The 21,595-nt window shown below is 43.0% G+C and overlaps 1 protein-coding gene across 2 annotated transcripts; it reads right to left on the bottom strand.

The window, feature by feature from the left end:
- Nucleotides 1-720: 720 nt before the first annotated feature.
- si:dkey-70p6.1 (uncharacterized protein LOC570575 homolog) lies at nucleotides 721-20,762 on the bottom strand. 2 transcript variants are annotated; one of them, XM_022187847.2, is made up of 7 exons: nucleotides 20,339-20,762; nucleotides 12,057-12,281; nucleotides 10,102-10,159; nucleotides 9,805-9,883; nucleotides 8,248-8,711; nucleotides 3,773-3,910; nucleotides 721-2,803 (listed from the first exon to the last, which is right to left on the bottom strand). In XM_022187847.2, the coding sequence occupies exons 2-7, from the start codon at nucleotides 12,188-12,190 to the stop codon at nucleotides 2,267-2,269; spliced, it is 1,410 nt and encodes a 469-aa protein (XP_022043539.1). In that variant the 5' UTR covers nucleotides 12,191-12,281; nucleotides 20,339-20,762; the 3' UTR covers nucleotides 721-2,266. The 2 variants fall into 2 exon arrangements, with proteins under 2 accessions (XP_022043539.1, XP_022043545.1); XM_022187853.2 differs by having other exon boundaries at nucleotides 8,248-8,594.
- Nucleotides 20,763-21,595: the final 833 nt, after the last annotated feature.

Genomic DNA, 21,595 nt, shown 5'->3' with positions numbered 1-21,595 from the left:
GGGTGACCTATTTTTTTTCCTTCCACCACCCCCCCTCCTCCCCAAACCCCTCCACAGCTACTCAGACGCAGACCCTGATACTCGGCACATGTGCACGTGCACGCACACATGCATTCGGATGAAGAAAAACATGGGAAGGCTACTCACACATTCACGTGTGAAATGAGGTTGTAAGGAGCACAATAGAAGAAGCATGCAGCCTTGGATGTTACAATGTATGAAAATATTGTACATTTTTGAAACGGGGACTCCTAAAATTCATTTTCTGGACTCTACAGGCAGCTTTTAGGATCAGAAATACAAAAAGAAAATGGCAACTCCTAGAGAAGTCCACCATCACTTTGCAAAATTCTGCTCTCTGTCCGTTTTAATAAGCGAGACTATGAGATAAAGCATATTTTTTTTAAAGTGCCACTTTATTACAAAAGTATAAACTTGACTGACATTTCATGAATAGTAATCTTGATATAAAACATTACAATCTTTTGCACTTAGCACTTAATTACACGCTTTTGAGTACAAGACCCTGTAGTCTGAATAGCAAACACACAACATTAGCTGCCACATTTAACTTAGCAGGGCTTTCCAAGAACACACCGTAGCTTCATGGCTTCAAAAAACAAGAAACAGAACACACTGAAATTTACATTGCAGCTTGTTTGCAGTTTTGTGTCACAAGATAAGTCATTCCAAAACACAATTGAACATAATAGAAAAAGATAGATTTTCTTGACACTGATGATATATTTATTATTCTTTCTCTTTTGTCATGTACATACACATTGCATCAACATACAGTATAATCACATTGTTTGCTGGGGATATTTGGTCAAATGAGATCGTTGCTATTGTTCAGGATTTGGATGTGATTTGTGTGTGTTGTCCTCAGGGTGATGCTCTGCTGCTTAGCGAACCGTTTGCTTCACAATTTTTGTCGTTTCTGCAATATTTTCAACACTGATAACAGAGAGTGTTCATCGATGGAGTGACGATGAGACATGACGTTTGCTAATACACATCAGTTCTACTGTAGCTTTTCCACGCTGCACTATGATGAAACCCAAGCAGATTCATATGACCACAAGGCAGGGAACCATGTAGATGAACAGTCCACAGATATGAGCGAGGACTGAGCAGACGGAGGGGGAGCTGTGGGACGACGAGGGGAGGAAGGAGGGGAGGTCGAGTGGACTGTCTCCACCTTTAGGACTCGAGCAGTTCTCTTTAGTCTTGTTTCATCTGTACTGTGTGAGTGTGTCGCAGGCGCAGGAGAGAAAATGAATGCTCCTCTCTGCTGCACGGAGTCCCACCGAGCCAAAGACATCCTTACTTTAACTGGCTTTGAGCTCTACAGAGAAATAAAGCAACACACTAGAAAATAAACAACCCACGACAATAGAAAGGAAAAAAAAAAACATTCATATAGAGGTACCACATGACAGTGCTTGATTTTTTTTTTTTTTTTTCACTTTTTTAAGCATGCAACTTGTAGCAGGCAAAGTGCAGAAACAGGATCAACAAAGTAAAACACTTCATTTACAGACGGCAGGGGAGACAGTGTTCAGTCCATGTGAGGTGAAACAAAACATGATGGAGGGAAGTATCTGGTCGGCTTTTTAATGTAAAAATGGTCTAAATTAGTCGAAGCTTTTAGGAGGAATGCAAAATGTGTGCAATTTGCTCTTATAATACTCTCATAATTGTTTCTCTTGGTCCCTGAGCTTTCAAGTATTTTGATTAGTAATTCATTCCTTTATATCATTTAAATCTCGTCCTGAATCACATCTTGACCAACTACAGGGAAGGCCTGCTCATGACAGACTAAGTGCTACCAAAATATTTCACACAATGCTGTGCCTTTTCCCCAAATAAGAGTCCTGCTCGGACCAAATATATGACTATTTTTACCCGCTAGAATTGAGGAAGAATTTAGGCTTTTCACTTTATTGTGCTTTGCACATATGTATCGGTAAAATAGAAGTGCTACTGTCACCTACAGATTGCTCTGCAATGGTCTTGTGCTCATTTATTATTCACTACCTTTGGATTCCTTATAAGGTTTATAGATTGGACTTTGTATTCAGCCCAGGTCATAACAGATCAACATTACTGCCCCAAGGCCTCTGGAGCCTGTGACAGGCCTAATGTTATGACTTGAATGTAAACAGTATGTGTGGGTGAGCATGACAGGGGCTCAGCCGTCACTCCTCGTGGTGTAGCTCAGCTCCTTGTGTTGGAAGGTCAGGGGGGTCACAGTGCAGCCGCCTCAGAGCCCTGTTACATACATCTCCATGCCATCGTTGAAAGTGAAGATGGTGGTGGTGCTGGAGGTGGCAGAGCCCTGCTTCAGGTCACCGATGCTCTCGTACAGGTTCTCCCCCGGCAGCAGCAGGGCTTTGGCAGGCAGGTGCTGCAGCTTGGGGGTCTGCTGCGTCGGCGGCGGCGGAGGGGGCTGCTGCTGCTGCAAGGGCTGCTGGGCTTTCTTCCTCCTCGGCCGCAGGGTGGCACAAGTGTTGGGGGGCCGCTCTCGCTTCCAGCCGCCTCCTTCCAGGTTCTCATAGGCCGGATCGCACTCCTCCGTCCCGATGGACTCGTAGCAGTGGTCGTCGAGGGGCCCTCCCACGGCTTTGCCCTCCTGAGGGGCCCATGTCTGGGGTTTGACCACTACACTAAACCCCCCGTCCCGGTCTCGGTCCCGGTCACCACGACCCAAGGTCCGGAAGCCGGGGTTGCCTGGTGGAGAACCCGGCACCGCTCTCTTCTTCTTTCCTGGTTTACACACCTTCGAGTACATCTCAGCCACCTGCAGCCAGACAACAGACGTTCTGAGGTTATCTACACGGTTAAAAAATGGACGTATTTCAGGTGTTTTACTTCTTTGGACAATTTACTGTTATTTTACACATTTTATTATTTTATTTTTTTAAATGACTGATAATAGCTAGTAAAATCACAGGAAGGTAAAAATATTAATCTACATGTTGATTGTAAAAAAACTGGCCAGAATTATTTATAATGGCTGCATCAAAAATCTATCTTTTTACAAATGGTAGCTGGTTCTTTTACAGCATTTGACCATATAAATTACAATTTTTTTTTACTCTATTTATACCAGCAAAAATGTCATTATTGGAAGAAATATATAATATTTATTAATGACTGAAAACTGGTAATACATTTTTTAGCTGTTTAACAGATTTTCCCTGTTTTGGTAAATTATAGACAATAACGGAATCACCATCATCAATCACCAATATCCTTCAGTGAACATTAAAAGTAAAAAAAAATATACAAAATCTCCATTAAACTTTGAAATTATATTTTAATTGTAGAACACTGCTATATTTAGTGAGAGAGATATTTTTGTTATAGTATTTTTTACAATGTATGAAAACCTAAGATTTTAGAATCTAACTAATATAAATAATAATGATTAATTTTGACAATCGTATTTGTCCTAAATAAGGAAATAGTGTATAATTGCAAAAGAGAAAATGGGTTAAAAATGTTTATTTTGTGTGCAGCGGACTGATTATTAATCGTTGGGTCATTTATCAGTTAGGGTTAACACAATACAATCAAGACAGCAGCAGGTTTGTTAATTGACCTTCTGGAGTTTTAAAAGTTTAAATCAGTGGAGTTTTAGTGGATAATGAAAGCCAATGTGTAAGATGTTCTGTCTTGCATGTATTTAGGAGGAACAGGGAGTATCAACACAGTAATGCAATAAAGCAAACAGCAGACGGGTTGATGCAGAAGAGTCGTCGCTCACCGCTGCAGCAGACGGTTGTATATTCTCCACCGTGTGGGCACCCAGTGGGGCCAGAGCTTTATTTTGGAGCATGAGCATGTCGTCGTCCTCTGGAGGCTTCCAGATGTACTGCTCTCCGTTTCCCATAAACATCACCTCCTGTCAACAGAACAACAAATCAGGTCTGGGACAGAGCTGGTCACATGCTCCTGCAGGATCCTGCACTGACAAATGATCAATGGAGAATATAAAACCTGCATTTTCAAAGCAGACTGAACAGGGCTCACACAAGACAAATTAACCACTTTGCAGAGGAGCTGTAGCATCGGAAATGTACTGGATGGAGCTCACACAGTGCTGAATAGATTTTCCCTGGAAGGTGGAGCCTGTAAGGAGCCATGTGCTTATATTCTGGATGACTCAATTTCAACACGTTGCGTCATCCGCAGGAAAATCAGCGGTGAACAGGCCTGAGAGCAAACTGCTTACACATGTAAGCCCGTGAACTGTGCGTGTTGCTGAACTCGGGTCACAGCAGATGGAGCGACCTCGCTGACCTCACGCAGGGCAGCAAATGGTCTCCCACTGTCACCTGGAGGGGAGCACAAAGCCTTAAATCCACAGTAAAAGCAGACAGTCGGCCTACACTCCTGCTGCTGTGAACATATGGAGGAGGCGACACCGCTGAGAGCAAAAATACCCCACTATCACCAAGAACTCTCCGACAAATAAACACCGCTCGCTGCCCCAACTTCAAAGAAGTTTCTACAGCAGTGCTAACGCATCACAACACCATGCATGATGTAGCCGACTGCAGGGGAAACTGCAACACTGGCACAATCACAACACATCCTCTGCAGCCTCCCTCGTCACCGCATCTGGTTCATGTGTCATACTGGTGCTGCCAAAAGAACAACATAATGTAATATTCATCACAAAGACATTTCTTATACATGTCACAACAGCCAGCTCAAGGAACCTAGTGGACGTTCATACCTGATGAGTCGACCACATTCACACTCTGGGCTGATGTTACCTCGTGTGATCTCTTCTTCTGCTCCAGTCAGACCTCTGGAGATCCACTAACAACCCAACTTAGCTGCTAACTTCCTCTGGCCCTCCAGTTATCACTTCCTCACTTCCTTCAGCTTCCTACTGCTGAGGAGCTGCTGTCGAGGCTTATTGCAAAGGAAATATGTGGCAGGAATCAGGCCACATTCATCGCTAAAAAATGATAAATATTACACCATATTTAGGATAAACAGGACATGGCTGCCAGAGTTAATACTGCTCCATTTCTATCCCTTTGTTTCCCATCTGAATCTACACTACAGCAGACAAGTGGTCCTGTTTTCTGCCTTAGAGAAAGAGTTAAAAATCTCATTTTGATCGTTATGGGTAGAAAATGATTCAGTTTAGCCAGTTGTGCGGAAAAAGTTTTTGAGTTCTTCGACTGGTGGCAAATTCTTAACCACCGAGTTAATCCACACAGTAGTCGACTGTTTTATTACAGGACAATGAACAGATAGTGGGACCAGCACAGCAGTCCTTTGACCAGTGACTGTGATAGTCCACATCATTAATCAAATGACGCAATGCCACAGAAAACAAGAGAAAGAGGGAAAAAAACATCTGTTGGCAGCTGGATGTTAACATGCCAGTGAAGGCCACAGCCAGGAACTACACTGTAAAAAGTGTATTTAAGCTGTTCAAATAAAGTACAGTTCTGAAAGAGTCTCATTTATCTTTATAATTTGGTGATGGCAGTTTACGTTTGTAGATGCTGTCAACTACAAATTACATTTTGTCCTTTTTAATGTGTATTCTAATTTTGGAGGAAGTGCAAAAACTACGTTTACTGCTCCTTTAGCATTGTGTGTTGGACCTGTCCATGTTTCTGTAAAATTTTTCGCTGTAATTCAGCCACCATTTTTTTCAAGTAGGACCATAAAGAAACAGTATAATGATGGAATCATGTTTTACATTTTGTGCTTGGAAAAAGCAAATACACAAGTTATGAAAACTGGAAACTTTGAGTTAACTTTCTTTAAAAATAAAAGTCACAGCAAACTAAACTGTTGACTTAAGTACATCTACCTTAAACGTGCTGCATATGGTAACCTAATTTAGATTATGTCTGTGTAGGTTCTCATTCATCCAGGTTATGGTTATCCAAAGTTGTTTAAATCAATCCACTGGATTTTAAGAAAGTTCCTTGAAGACGTTTCACCTCTCATCCAAGAGGCTTCTTCAGTTCTGGTGGTGGTTGGTGTTGCCTCAGCTTTTAATCCTCTGTGAGGTGTGTCCAGGGCTATTATTCCAACGACCGATACCAAAACTCATCTGACTACTCAACAATGGTCGTTGTGAGTATCGGTGGGGGTCGTTGAAATGCACAGACGTCACTGAGCTGTCGTGTGCTAATGGTGGTCATTAGCATGAGTCTGCTGAGTAGTTCTTTTGAGGAGTTTTGAAAGGACCTGATTGTAAATTGGCAAAAGATGATGTGGCAGACCACTCCCCCTGTTCAGAGATGGCTTCTCTACTTTGACATGGATGGCTGCCGAATCCTGTCCTGAGTATTAACTTTAGATTAACTTGTTCTATTTTGTGTCACCAACTGAAGCTATTTAGTTAAGCAGGTCGAACTATACTTTATTTTCCAATGTATAATGACCACAACTCCAACTAAATGTCCACCAACTTCACCTGGCCCTCTAAGAACAGCGGGACAACAACCAGCTTGGAAACTTTATTAACTCTCTGTGATTTCTGGTCTATGAGCCCACCCACATTATCATCCCCATTCTGTTGCAGACACCATTGGTTGCAACAACAAATTCCCCTACGTTAGAAACAACAAATAAGTTTTAATAACTTAGTGCTGCGTTTATATGTTTGTTCAGAATATAATGTCAATCTTTCCAATCAAATATATGTGGGATATTTCTAAGCACATTTCTAAAAATGAAATCTAATCTTGCCCAAAGTGATCTCTTGTAAAGGTTGCATAATAACTCCCAATATCAAATAACATTTTGAACTCGGTTTAAAATGAATATTTTGACATTTTGAGAAACAATGCTCTCTTATTTTCTTGTGAAGAGTCAGATAATAGGATCCCCTCTGCTTTCATGTCTAAAGTTTGGTGCTACAGTTTATTAGCTTAGCTAACTTAGCTTGAACCACTGTAGAACAATTAGCTTAGCTCTCTCCAACATTAAAAAAAAGTCACTTATTTATGGAGCCAGAATCTTCTCAATATAATGAGAATGAATGTTTAATCCATCAAAGGTTTATTGTCTGTTAAACTCAGTCTTGCATATCCGTTGCTTCCAGTGTTTATGCTAAGTATGCTAAGCGCTAAGCTTCATTGCTGGACAAATATAAGCGTGGTTTTCTCATCTACAGTTTCTTCACAAAGCATTCACAGCCTCTTTACTTTCAGCAGATTTCATTGCGTTATAGATTTAATTTGGGGGATAAAGTGCCATGGATAATGGATATAACTGACATTTTGACCGTCACTCAATAGCTCAGGGAAACTTCAGAAAATCAGAAGCTGAAATATTATCTACTAAAGTAGTCAGACTTAATTTAATGCTTTGTAAAAGCCCCTTTGGCAGCCATTGCACCCTTGAGTCTTTTTGGGTACATCTCTACAGACTTTGTATGTTTGCCTGGATTTGGGCAGTTTTTCAATTTTTTTCTGTCTGATTCAGGTAGTTTCAAACTTCTTCCATCTCACAATTATTGAGGTCACTGTGCTGCTGGGAGCCCTCAACGCTTTAGAAACGGTTGTAAATTGTTGCTCTGATCTACGGCTCAACACAGTTTATCGTGGGAGTCTACACAGAGTTTCTTGGACTTCATGGCTGAGTTTTGTCCTGACATTTTGTGCCAGTTGTAGCACCTTTACAAATTCTAACCTCCCTACTTTGCCACCAGTCGACTCCAGTTAGGTTCTTGACACATCTGAAGGATTATTAAAGCAAACAGGAAGTATCAGTGCCACAGCAAAGATCTACTTTTATAAATACAGTGAGATAAGATATACTTTATAGTCCCCAAAGGCGACAGAACACACGATAATAAATGAAAAATACACAACCAGGCACAAATGTGAGGCCACACATGTACACCACCATGTACTAGTTTAAAAAACATCCACACATACGTACAAACACATGTATATACGGGACTTGTAATAGCTCTGAACTGCACCTTGTGTGAAACGGGTCAGTACAGATCACCAGAGAGATTTCAGATTTAAAATTTCAATAATTTGGAAAGCTCTCTAAAAACACGTTTCGTAGATTTAAGGGGAAATATGTCAATTTGATCGCTCAAATTCTTATTCACAGCACGACATAGAGTGAACAACATGAAGGAGTCTGGTTGTTTCTGACACAACTGCAACTCTGGAAGAAAGCATCAAAACTGTCCAACTCTTCCCATCAGTTTAAACAGATGAATTTTTCAATAACTGTACCAACCTTTGGGAATGACGGGACATTAAAGGCCTCAACGTTTCTGCGGGGCAACTTTGTGCTGTGCGGGTGTGGTGGATGAGGGGCTGGGTGTGATGGCGGGGCGTGTCGTGGAGGCGGTGCCGGCGGTTCCCCCATGTCCGTCCCGCTGTCCCTCTTCTGAGGCGCCTTGTCGGCCTTCCTCAGCTTCCTGACGCAGGCGTACTCGGCCGTCTCCGGCGGGTGAGGTGGAGACATGACCTGGGCCTCGGGTTCGGGCAGCCCTCCTTCCACGTCCCCGTCTGGGTCTGGGGGGGCCGGGGTGTTGGCAGGGACGGCCGGAGGGGCCGGAGTGTCCGTCTGCCCGGCCCTGCCTACCATGGCGTAGAGGGCATCGTCAGTACGTGTGGTGGAGGAGCGCCGGCCCACTTCAGAATAAGTGTGCTCGCCGTCCTCTCCAGTCCCAGAGGGGATCTGGGGAAGCTGCCTGCCTTGAGAACGAAGGTCAGAGTTAGACCAGCGGCTGGGCAGCAGCAGAAGGTCCATGCTGGCTGGACATTGCTTTTTAGATGCCTCTGCAAGGCACATACAGCCTGCTGTTACGCTGTCCGACAGCATCCATAAAGCAGAACTCACATACAGCATCTTTACTCCTTTTTTCACCAGACTGATCCCCGAACATTTATGAACATGAATATTTCTCCTGCTGGTAAGAGAAGAGAAAATCTGACACTGACAGTAAACTGGGAACTGACATAGATGTTTGAGAATATGCATCCAAACTGGCTTCATTCCACCGTAGTGGAAGCAGGACAAGTATGAAGCAGGACATATGCTTATATTTCTTCAGTTCCTCTCAGGCTACTGTCACTGTGCCCACAAACGCAGTTCCCTGTTGACTGTCAGTGATGGAGCTCCAGGATTTGTCTTGGCACTCTGATTTGTGTCTTTGAGAGAGATGCATGTTCACAAATCAGGACTGAGGAGTCTAGTGGAACAAAGCTGAGTTGTAAATGTAATGTGAATTCTGTTTTAGGGTAAATTTCTCCTCTAATATGTCTTCAAATCTGTTATGCAGAGGATTTTAAATGAATTTGGGGCCAGATCAGATTCGATACTGAGAATGTAGAGGAAAGTGTGACATTGCGCTTGTTTTTTTTAACACACAAGAGGTTTATGACATTGCCTTTCTGGACATGCTAGTTTAAATTAATGAGGATGAAGTTAAATCAGGCAAAACATGCAACATTTACATCTATTTATGGATTGTGTATATTTTTAGCTTTCATGCCGTTATATTTTTCAAATGATGACTATGTTGTTGCTGAAGTGTAAAACTGAGTATCTCCAGTTTAGGTGATTTTCATGCTTAAAGATCGAGTGTTTTCAACCCCTTCAAATCAGACAATCTCCTAGAAATCCACTCAAATGAGGCCAAAATTCTTTGCCATGCAGCTGAAACAAGACCAGGCAGTTTGGCTCCATGAAAGTTGACATTTTGGTGATACAGGGTTTCCACTTGACAGCGATGAGGCGATGTTTACAGAGCACAGGTCAGGATTTGTATGTGAAAGATGCACTCACTTTTGCCATTGCAGTTCATCTTGTTCATCTCAGTATCTGATTTACTGATGGACCGCAGCTTCGACTGCCTGAGTATACCCTGACAACACACACACACACACACACACACACACACACACACACACACACACACACACACACACACACACACACACACACACACACAGCCAGTTAAACACTAATTAAGACTGAAGAGGTGTCCTCTGAATGATATTGTTCCCTGGTGAATAGAGTTGCTTCAGCTACCTCTGCTGCAACACAAACAAAACATTGAGCAGCATGTTGCCTGATACCTACCATGTCCATGAGTCGGTGTTTTCCGCCCTCGCCGGGGACATTGTGTGTCTTCCCCTTCCTGCGACAAACACAACCACTCTGTCATACAGGATCCGACACTTGTGCGTGCATGTGCAGAGTTTGTCTGAGTCATGTGTGGCTGAGTCATCTTGTGACTGTGCATATGCGAAAGAAACATTTGGTGTATATCTGCAAATGTGGCTGCCAGTGGTGGAGAGTAACTAAGTACATTTACGCAAGTCCTGTAGTGCCCGTTTGATATACTTTACTACTTCACTTGAGTACTTTGACCACATTGAACTAGTAGTTGTAGTTATGAGTTTCTTTTCTGATTAATATTGCACATAAAAATCCTATAGAAGAATAGAACAGAATGTGCTTTATTGTCATTTATACAGTGTACAACGAGATCGGAGAGCTTCTCCTTTTCAGTGCAAACAAGAAGGTGCAAGATAAAAATCTTAAAGATATTGCAAACAGTCGCTATTTACAAATATACAATATATATATAACATAGAGTGAATACAGAGGTAGTGTAGAGCAGCAGCAGAGACAATGATGTATGTTGCACATTTTACGTGATATTGTTGCATGTGAGAGTTCAGGGTGATGATGGCTCTCGTAAAGAAGCTGTTTTTTAGGCTTTTATGTGTTTGTGATACAATGTGCTTATATGCAAGTCATTTAGCACACTGTGTATTTGTATACATTATAGATCGTCCATATTTTGCACACTGCATTTTTTTCTACACTGTATATTTTGCACAGTGCATATTTCAAATACTTATTACCTCATTCTAAGTGTTCGGTATGTTGTAGTAATCCTGTGAATAGTTTCATGGTGATAATGTTCTGCGCACAGTGTCAGATGTGGGTTCCTGGCTGTGATTGTAGCTGCTGTACCAAAACACAATTAATTATTTAAACCAGCCGCAACATTTTTAGCTTGAAACCTGATCTCTGTGACAAAACTAAAAATAAGAAAGTAAAAATGTCATGACGCCTCAGATTTATCTTGTGACCCTTTAGAGGGTCCTGACCTCCACGTTGGGAACCACTAGGCTACCTGACAATATATAGAGTAGCTCCACACTGACTCGTCACAACTGTAAGATCTTGCTTTCACACCAATGCTTGATAATCCAATAATATCTGATATAAACTACAGCGGCCTGAGGGAGAACATTTTACAATTACAATACAATACAAAAAAATTTTTTTACAATACACTAGTGTTTTTGCTAAGACTACACTGCAAAAGCTCAAAATCTTACCAAGTCTTTTTGTCTTATTTTTAGTCAAAATGTCTCATCCCACTTGATTTAAGATAAATTCACTTAACAAGTGACATTTCAGCACGATGGAGGTACTTGTTTTACGACAATGCATATTAAATATATTGTTAAGTCAGACAATCTTGAAATTATCTTGTTTTGAGTTGTATTGTACAAGAAAACTCAAAATAAGTTTAATATCTCAAATTAGGAGGCTACATGAAAGTAAAAATCTATTTTTGAGTGAAAAACTACTGCTTTTTTTTAGCATGTCTGGCTTATTTTAAGATACTTAAGCTTGACAATCCTTCTAAAATATAGTCTAAAATAAGTTTTCCCAGCTAATTTTAAGATCTCAATATTCTAAATACCATATCTTATTTCAAGAAATCTTACCAAGCCATTTTTCACTTGTTCTATTGGCAGATGTTTTTTTTTCACTTATTTCAAGGTAAAAGTTCCTTGAAATAATTTTTTTTTCTTGTTTTGAGAGGGGGCATTTTTTTTTTCCAGTGTACAGGCCGTTTATTGGTAACAGAGCATTTGTACATTTCTGTTTGGGCTCTTCATACTTCCTCCACCACTGGTGTGTGCATGTCTAAATACTCTTCAGTGCAAATGAAGATACTGAGTGTGTGCATGTGTGTGGTCATGTGTGTGTGTGCAGAGTGCTGCTCTCACCTCTGGCAGCCCACGCAGAGCACCACAATGAGGATCGTAACAACAAAGGCTGAGGCAGCAGCGATAGCACCCAGCAGCAGGACCTTGCCGTAGGGAGGAGCCGTGAAGTTCAGCCCGTCCTGCATGGAGGCCATGTGGGAGCGCTGACGCTCACTTGCTCTCACACACTCACACTCACACCCTTACACTCATGCACGCAGGGAAGAGCCACGGTCTCACTGGGATCTGCAGCGAGAAGGCACAGAGTGGAGCTTAATTACAAAATTATCTAACCTTTACAAAACATTAAGTAGGTTAACAAAGCAGCGGAACCAGAAGTGAAATATTCACGCTGCAAAAGGCAGAAGGAAGGCAGCAGTTTGAAAAGAGGAGCAGTGTGAATTCCCATCCAGCACTGAAGCAGTGAAGTGAACAGACATTATGCCTCCGGCGTGTGCTTCTGCTTTACCTTGTTTGAGGGATTACTGAGCTTTGTGTGTCACACTTACACAGACATCAACAGCATACCTGCTCAGCAACATAGATTTTCAAGTGTCTGGTCTCAAACCTAGTTACTACATCAGTTCAACAATACATTTAGCTGCTTTTGTGACCAAAACAAACCAGAAAAAAATGTATTTGTGTGAGAATCCAGTGCTGATCTTTTTGACAGGTAGCTGCAGCTCGATATGGGTAAATACTAATTTCCTCACATTCTAACAAGAACAAGCATACATATTGAGAAGGTACAATGAGTCACTGCAAAGCTGAACATGCCAGCAGGCAGAGTAACCTGAAACACTGAAGGAGACAAGTGTGAAAGTGGCGCGAGCAGACGGAAACATCTCTCCTGATTCTTCTCCACTCGGCGCTGCTTGCCAGACAATTTCACATTTGGCAGTGTAATATGTTTGAAATAAAAAATAAAAACACGGAGCTATAACAAAAAGACCAAACAAACAAGCCTAATCTCTGTCAAATCACGCCATCTGTCGACTGGGACAGTGTGTTTTCATGTGTGGTAATGTGTGTTTGTCACTTGTCCATCAGCAACAACAAGGCTGCAGAAAACGTACCGTCTGGTGGAACTGAAGTTACATGCCTGTCCTTATTCTTATCTATTTATTCAGTTCAAAACCACAGATTTTCCTCCACAAAAACACTTTAATTTTGGAAACTTGTCCATTGAGACAAACTCTTTGTGAGGATTGTGTGCGTGCATCCTCTTTAAACATTATTCTTTAGTATTGGATTCCACATTGATGCTTTCCTTACAGATAGAATTTAATCTTCACACACAGAATTATTTTAACAGTTTGTCTGTAGTCTGGCGAGCAACATGTTTCCTCTCTGAAGGCCAATGCCTCGGCACATTTTTAGGAGAAACCGCCACATGACTACTGGAGCAAATTCATCAGACGCGGCTCAAATAATTTAACTTCAGCCCTGCATTGTAGTGATCTGTAAAGTCAGCGTGTGGCTCTTTGTCCTTTCATTTTCACCCTGTAATTTGGTTAAACTTAACTTGGGGTTCATTATGCTTTAGCATTGAATGCCAAATGGAACAAAATTTTAGTAAAACTGCCCAAAGTAACCAGACTGTAACACTCTTTTCTGTTTTATTCATATATTCTGTGACCTTTCAGCCAGGTCTGCTGATTTAGACCACACTCATTGCTGGGCAGTAGTGCTGCTGCAAGTGGCAAAGTTGCCAGTTTAAGTACATTTCTCAGTGTGCTAACAGCGCTGTTTTCTGAATCAAATTGCTTTTCAGAAGCAAAGCTCTTTTATTTATCGAGTAGTGCTGTAGGTAGCGTCCTCACAAGCGACATTTTCCCAAGCATTTCTGAATCGACAAGCACATCGAGGCTTTCAGTAAAATCTGAAATCAAACTATAGATCCGTACGTGATGCTACCTCCATTCATGTACACGAGTGGCTCTTCTATACAACTGAGGCATCGCATACCATTGCTTTGCACAATCTGCAAACACCAGCTAGTGCCTTGCCAGTTGCTTAGTGTTTTTCACTTTCTGGAGGCAGCAAATGTACCAATATTCAGCATAAAAGAAATAAATTATTGCCATATTAGTGTAGCTTTGCTTGCTACATTTTCTGGGCTAACTTCAATTTAGTGAGGCCCTTTGAAATGTAGAGTAACTGCTAGATTAGCCCACTAAAATTTCCAAGTAGCTTGCTGAACACTGCCCATTTCTACTTGGAATGAAGTGACTGAATTTCACTAGTCATGCAAGATATTTTTGCTCTGGTGGCACAGTGGAAAGTGATTTGCACTGTCACCTCACTGCAAGAAGGTTCTGGGTCTGAACCAGCCGGTCTGATGGAGTCTTTCTGTGTGGAGTTTGTAGGGAAACTCCCTGGATCTGAACGGATTTCTCCCCACAGTCCAGACATGCATGGTAGGCTAACGGGTCATTTTAAAAATTAGCTGTAGATGTGAGGTTTGTGTTCACCCTGCTATGACATGGTGAGTTGTTCACCCTGCCTTACAAATAATGTCCCCTAGGACAGGCTCTAATCCCCCACAACCATCTGCAGAATAAAACGGGTTTAGCTGATGGATACGTCATGTTTTTGTTGTCTGCTCTGTTCTTTTTCGCGTAAGTGACCTTTGCTGATCTTTTTTTTTTCAAAATAAAATAGAGCGTAAACGTGCCACTGAAGCACTAAGGCCTACTTTTCGTCTTTTAATTCCACTCAGCTCAGTTTTGTTAGTCCGCTAAGGAATGCGGTGGAGTTGTGTCGCGATCGTTGTACGTTTGTCTGTTTGTCTGTCTGTTAGCAACATGACTCAAAAACTGACTAACGGATTCGGCTGAAACTCTCAGGGAAGGTCAGAAATGACTCAACTGATTGGTTTTTAGCAGTGATGTGGATTATAGTCTGGATGCGCAGATTTGATAAAGACTTTTGTATTGCAAGATACACAGCATCACTTTAACCATGACAACAAGTGAACACTACATCAACTGCCTGCTGACGATCACAGGATTGCAATTCTACTACAGATCCACCACTGCAGATAGCCTAGCCGCGCTAAACCCATGTTCTGAAGACACAAGGGTCTAGGACCGCTCGACAGGGAGGGAAGCGGGCTAAAAGGTTGTCTTTCAAATCACTCTGCAGCAATTGGGTAGGTATACAACCAATCAGTGCAACGAATAGGCTGACGTAGTTCCGAGAGCGCCGGCGGATTGTGGCTAAGTCCCATTAGCTTCCCAACCAGCGGAGCCAACTGGTATATTAAGGATTTGCCATATCCCGTCGGCATAAGTCCAAATACGTCTTTCTTCTCAATGAAACACTTCAGTGCTGTCCTTTGTTTATCTTTCAAGTTGAATTTTAGCTTCAAATCTTTAAGGGCTGTGGCCAAAGCCGAGTCAAAAGATAACTGTTTATTGTGCGCCGGTTGTTTCTGTCAGAATCATCGCGCCTCTGTCGTCACTTAGTTACGCCCGCCTTCTGACTCTACACTTCATGGTGATTGGTCCGGCCAGTTTTAGGAGAATCCAGCCTCGAGCCTTATGGAGGGTAACTAGACCCACCCTGGCAGAGAATTAAATTCGTTGCCGTGGGTTGTCTAGCGCGGCTAGGCTACCACTGCAGACTTATTGGGACTTATCCGTTGTACATCATAAAAGGAATAATTGATTAAGTTGTGGGGATGTTTCTGAGGCCCATCAATTCCCACTGCCCGCTACATATTTAGGTCACGCGATTCGGTATCCGTACATAATGTACACATGCTTAACACACACCTGTGCTCACCACAAGCTAATTTTTTATTAAAGATTTTATCTGTCGGAAATGATGCAACAACTGAACAGCCTTGGCGGAGTACTGCACTCTCTGAGTGTTTTTCTTGTTTTTATTTTGCTAATTCACAACGTAAGTCATCTCAAGGGACTTCATGTAGTCTGATAAAGACCTTCACAAATAACAGGGAAACCCAACAAATCCATACATTTCCCTGAGCAAGCTCTTTGGGAAGAAAAAAATTCATCTTTATTGTAAGAAGCCTCCAGCAGAACCAGGCTCAGGGAGGGCAGCTGTCTACCTCGACCCGGTGGTGTGAGGGTAACGAGGAGTGAGAACGGAGCGGCAGGTAGAAATCAGGCAAACGATAGATTTAAAATATAGAAGTAAAAACCTGTCTGTCTTGTCAGTCTTTTTCTCCAAATCTCTGTTCCATGTGTATCCCTGACCCAATGAACTAAATCTGGCATGTATGCAAACACAACACTGACTATGTCACCTCAAAATAAACACAACATTAATACTACATTTACTGCAGAAGCTGCTGTTAGTCTGTCCATAACCATAATATCACTGGTCAGCACAGTAAACCTTCACTGTTGGACCTGCACAACATTTTTTTCTCCTGCCCAAGTTTCATCCATCTCATGTTTTTTACTTCTTGTATCTTTATCATTTTTTTCTTTCCTGCCATCAGTTATTCAGAGCACATCATTCAACATATTTTTATCAGATTTTCTCTTCAATCACACAACACGACAGAAGTTTATCGTGCTTTGTATTGTCAAAGTTTTGCAGACTTTCCATCATTTGCATTTCTTTCAGTAGAGATCCAGACATGAACCCAACTGTTCCCAGCATGAAATCCAATTTGCACCAGATTTCATACTCGGGCTTGTTGGTGAGTCTTTGCATGCTGCTTTGAGTTGTCAGGGTGTCCTAACCAGAGAACAACTGCTTTGTTTTCTCATTCTAATTATGTTGATTATTATTAATGAATAAGTCACATTTTCCAACAGTGGATAATTGCTTCTTTGAGCACGTCATAGGAAAGTGATTGCAACAATGAACAGGTTTTCCCCAGCAGGTCCATCAAAACTATTTTGTATATTTTCACAGCCGCAGGTAACTGACTGTGACCTGCTTTTAATGCCACTAAATCATCCAGCAGCAGAGCTTCACCTTAACCAGAGCGCTTCCTGACTGAGTAGTCTGGAATATGGTGCTGGAATTAAAGCAACATATGAGACAATGATCACTTAACTCACAATCGCTACAGCGTCAGTGTAATTATATCAGTGGTGATTTGACAACAGAGCCGAGGAGTGGAGACGGAGAGTGGTAATGAGAGAGAAGAAAGGGGAAAGGTGTAGGTGTGGAGGAAAAGAAAGAAGAGAGAGGAGGGAGGAAGACATGCGTGGGAGTCTTGTGGCAGGTGTTTGAAGGCACTGAAAGCAGATGATGAGAAGAGGCTGTCAAATTTCCCAACGAGGTTTCCCGGCCTTGCCTCCCTTTGCTTTTCTTTTTCTCTTTCACTTCCCCGTGTCAGCGAGTGTGTCCACACCTCCTCGGCCATTCTTCTCCTCCTCTATCCCCCTGCCTCTGCCTGCGGTGTTCAGCCAGAGTGACGCCTCAGCACTGCAGTGTAATCTCTGGCCTGAAGCTGCTTCGTCTGAGCCAACCAATTGGACGGAGTGCTCAGAGCAAGAGCAAGAAATGGCCCTCCACCGGCTGCCTTTACTGCTAAACAAAGCCCCCCTCTCCCTCGGCCACAGACACCCCCACCACCTCCACCTCTGCCTGTGGCGCTCAGTGAGCTCGTTACAAACTACCAGCACTTCCACCAATACCTGCAGGTGCATATTCACCAGGTGTCGCCCCGACCAACTATCACAGACCAGGAGGCTGCTTAGGCCGACACACGAGGCCTTATGTGGCTGAGAAACTGGAGCGTCATTGATCACTGATTTAAATATAGTTCTTTGGTGGTTTAAAATATCACACAGAGGCTCATTCTTGACATCTGGAAACAGTGACAAAGTGATATTTGTATGAAGATGCAGTTGAAAGCTCCAGAGGCTACAGAGTGTACCTTTGAGCTTAGATTGTTTCGCTGAGTATAAAAAAAAGGTTCAAATCCAGACTGTCTCTTTATTCTTTCTTTAACTCTTCATGCATCAGCAGACTAACAAGAACTACAACGTTTGATCATTAAATGCCAGAGAGCGGGTTCACTTATGTCATGAAATGGCCTGTTTTGTACAACCTACAGTCCAGAATACAAAAGAAAACCCATTGAATTTCTATCAAATAAGTCACAGCACAGTGGGTGAATGAGTCTGGAGCCACAGCAATCAGTTGATTAATCAGCTAAGTGACAGCAAATTCATCAGCAACTCCTCTGGTAGTTGATTTGTTGTTTAAATCCATCTTTGAAAGCGAATCTCGAATTGATTCTCGTACAAAACATCAGAGGATACGGTGATGGAGCACTGCTTCTTGAACCAAAGGGTTAATCGGTAAATCAAGAGCTCCCCTGTTGACTTAAATCTCCACATTTAAAGCCATTCTGACCACCAATTCATGTTTCATGAGCTACATCATGCCCTTGATAATTCCTAAACAAGCAAATGCTCACACTCTAACTCTTTCAAACACTGCAGAAATGTTCTTTCTGCTCATGGCACCTAGCGAGGCCACGTAGAGAAACGAGGAATTATGGTGTAATCCTCATAAAAATTCATTTATTTTCGGAAACACATGCAGCCCTAGTAGCAACTGATACCAGTCGGCTTTGACTTTTCTAGGAACACGCGCCGCATTTACATGTGTGTTCATTATTTATAATACTGGAGCTCCTTTTCAAACGAGCCCAGCCAGCCAGCACTGGCCTGTCTGCCAATCTGCTCAGGTTTTTTTTATTTTTTTATTTTTTATTTTTTTGATAAACCACCTGGGAGTTCATGTGGAGCAAAAGCCTCACCCTCTGTGTGACACAAATAACAGCAACGAGTGTGTGTGTGTGTGTGTGTGTGTGTGTGTGTGTGTGTGTGTGTGTGTGTGTGTGTGTGTGTGTGTGTGTGTGTGTGTGTGTGTGTGTGTGTGTGAGGGGGAGAGAGTGAGAGAGGGAGGGGGAGAGAGGAGACTGCTATTGTGTGAGAATGTGAATTAGGTCAAATGTTTGCTTGCAACAACGATTAACCATGCCCCTGTGAGGAAGAAAGCTGGAGCCTGTGTGGAAGAGGCTCCGTCTTTATCTGAGCCTCTGATACAGTCTACGGGCTTTATGCATCCGAAAGCACAGGAAAGCATAAATATAATCCAACATTTTTAAAGAAAAGAAGAAAAAGTGAAGAACAACAACAACAACAACAACAACAGGGATGCTGGAGGTGGAGATGGAATCATGTTGTAACACAGTCAAGCCAGTGTGTGTGTGTGTGTGTGTGTGTGTGTGTGTGTGTGTGTGTGTGTGTGTGTGTGTGTGTGTGTGTGTGTGTGTGAGGCCCATGATGGCACCCACTCAGCAGCCATCAATCACACTGTGGCCCGGTTCGGCTCGGCTCGGCTCTGGGCTGCAGTGATGCCGCCGGTGACAACAGGTTACAAACCACGACTCGAATGATGCAAAAGCAGGCAGAGGGGTGTGAACCGGAGATTTTACAGCTCTGCTTAAAGGAGGAGGGTGTTTTTTTTAAAGAAAAAAAAAGATATCCGTGCAGGTGAAAGCTATAGGCAGTGAGAGGGGGAAAAGAAATGGGGGAAAATCCAGCTGATGCAGTGTGCTTTTTTTTCATCACGGGTTTGTTTCGTTAAGCCCGTAGCAGCATCAGCAGCAAGCAAGCAGAGATTTTTATTATTTTTTAATTTCTTTTCCTCCCTTTTTTCCCCCTCTTCCCCTCTAATCATCAAAGCGTTTCCGATTAATTTCCAGATCAAAGTGAGGATGGTAAAGGATGTTGTGTCCCTGAGGTCAGCTGGCAACTTACACGACAAAAAGCCCCCCCTCTATTTATGAGGGGAGGAGGAGAAGGAGGAAGGGTGAGGTGAGGTGGGGGGCTGCAAATGTTAAGGGAAGGTCTAATGATCTTTATGCTTCACTGTCACACAGAGAGGAGGAAAATAAAAAAAATCGGAGGCTTCCTGCGCTTCCTCCCTCTCTGTCAAATCCCATCAAACTTCTCCTGATGAATGCATTCATTTGGGGCTTAAATCTCGCACACAGGAGGAAAGGAGAAAAAAGGCAATGCAGTATAGAGCTAAGGTGGCTGCACACACGTGTCTGTTAAATGTATGACCAGAGGAGATGAAGGGAAGGTATAGCGAGCACAAAGAGAGACAGAGAGCGAAAAAAACGCACACGGGAACAGCGGTTTGGATGTGATTCCTGGATGAATAAACGATGCTGTTTGCGTGTTATCGAGCTGGATCTATAGGCACATATGAATGACCCCCCCTCCCCTCCTGCCTCCAGCCTGTCACACAGCCATGGGCTCTGCGCTATAGCATCTCCCCCCGTTACTCACTCAGCTTTGGGGAGGCGCAGCGTCAACCCCGGTCGCTTCCTTCAGTTTCCCCTCGGACCAGGCGCTCCCCGCCAGCATAATCGATCAACGGCGAATACCTCGGCTGTTCCTGGGCTTCACAGGACGGGAATGCAGCATATTGCATGTGGCATCCTTTTGAGCGCCCGCTGACCCCCTTGTGCGCCCTGCTCCGCGCTCCTCTGCTCCCCAGCCCGAAGGGAGGCTGGGAAGTGTTGCCTATCTGTTGCCCCGCCGCCGCCGCCGCCTCTGCTGCAGCTGTTATCTCCAATAATATCTCCAAGTGGCAGCTTTTTCTCCTCCACGGTCCCTCAAGCCCCCTCCATCTCTACTCGCATCCCCTCGGCTCAGCTACTGTGCTTCCATGTGACACAGGCAGAGCTGGAGACCCCCCAATTATGAATTTGTCTTTTTGATTCTAGCGTCATCCCTCGGAAGGACGGGGAAGTGCGGCTGTAGGGCTGATGGACGGGCTGACTCCGGGTTAGGAGGGTTTCTCACTCTCTAATGTCACATCCCAGCTGGTCTGGAAGAGGTGCACCCAAGTTTTGGTTAATTTAGGAGACAGAAAGGGCACTATCGAGGCCAAATCTGTTGTCGCAGATTAACAAACCCCGTTGAAACTGTTGTTTTTATGTCTTTAAAATAACTTTTTGTAGAGTTCATGGCAGCTTTTAGCTCTGAAGTTCTCAGTTAATGAGTAACACAACAGGCCGAAGGTTTGTTAGAAGCTTTCAGAGTAAGTTTGGAGCTCTCAAATATCTTTGGAGCTCTTCTCTTTTAGGCTGTGGGAAGATGTTTCCACTTCTCATCTCTCTTGGATGAAGGTGAAACATCTTCAAGAACCTGAAGAGAAGTTGCTTTTCACTGGAGCTCCTATGATTCCCGTGACCTGGATGATTCTACAGTCATGAATGAGCTTCACACAAAGATCATGACCCCTACAGGAGCCACTAATGTAGCACTACACACTTCCCTCTCTTACTTTAATGACAGTTGCAGCAGATGCATATCATCACTTCTGATAGGCTGTTTTATTTGTCCAAATGCTGTAAAAATAGAAAAGTAGGCCAGTGATGCCTTTTTTCTTGTTTTAACCTTGCCACTCACATACCTTTGAAGCCTTTACCTCCACCATTACCACCACCTGCTGGCGTCCTCAGAGCATTGTAGAAGAACAACCACCTATCAGGGTGCAGCAGACGGTGTTGCTGTATGAGAGTCAATCCGTGCCACAAC

This window comes from Acanthochromis polyacanthus, chromosome 6, assembly GCF_021347895.1.
Source record: "Acanthochromis polyacanthus isolate Apoly-LR-REF ecotype Palm Island chromosome 6, KAUST_Apoly_ChrSc, whole genome shotgun sequence".
In the NCBI taxonomy this organism is placed as follows: domain Eukaryota; kingdom Metazoa; phylum Chordata; class Actinopteri; family Pomacentridae; genus Acanthochromis; species Acanthochromis polyacanthus.
This window is presented reverse-complemented; position numbering and strand designations above follow the sequence as displayed.

Excerpts from the sequence above, each read along its gene's own strand:
- si:dkey-70p6.1 (XM_022187847.2), bottom strand. The coding sequence starts at position 12,190 with ATGGCCTCCATGCAGGACGGGCTGAACTTCACGGCTCCTCCCTACGGC. Across the intron at positions 10,160-12,056 it reads CTCTGCGTGGGCTGCCAGAG|GAAGGGGAAGACACACAATG; the intron begins GTGAGAGCAGCA and ends TGTTTGTCGCAG. Across the intron at positions 8,712-9,804 it reads GATGAACTGCAATGGCAAAA|GCAGGCAGCTTCCCCAGATC; the intron begins GTGAGTGCATCT and ends TTCGTTCTCAAG.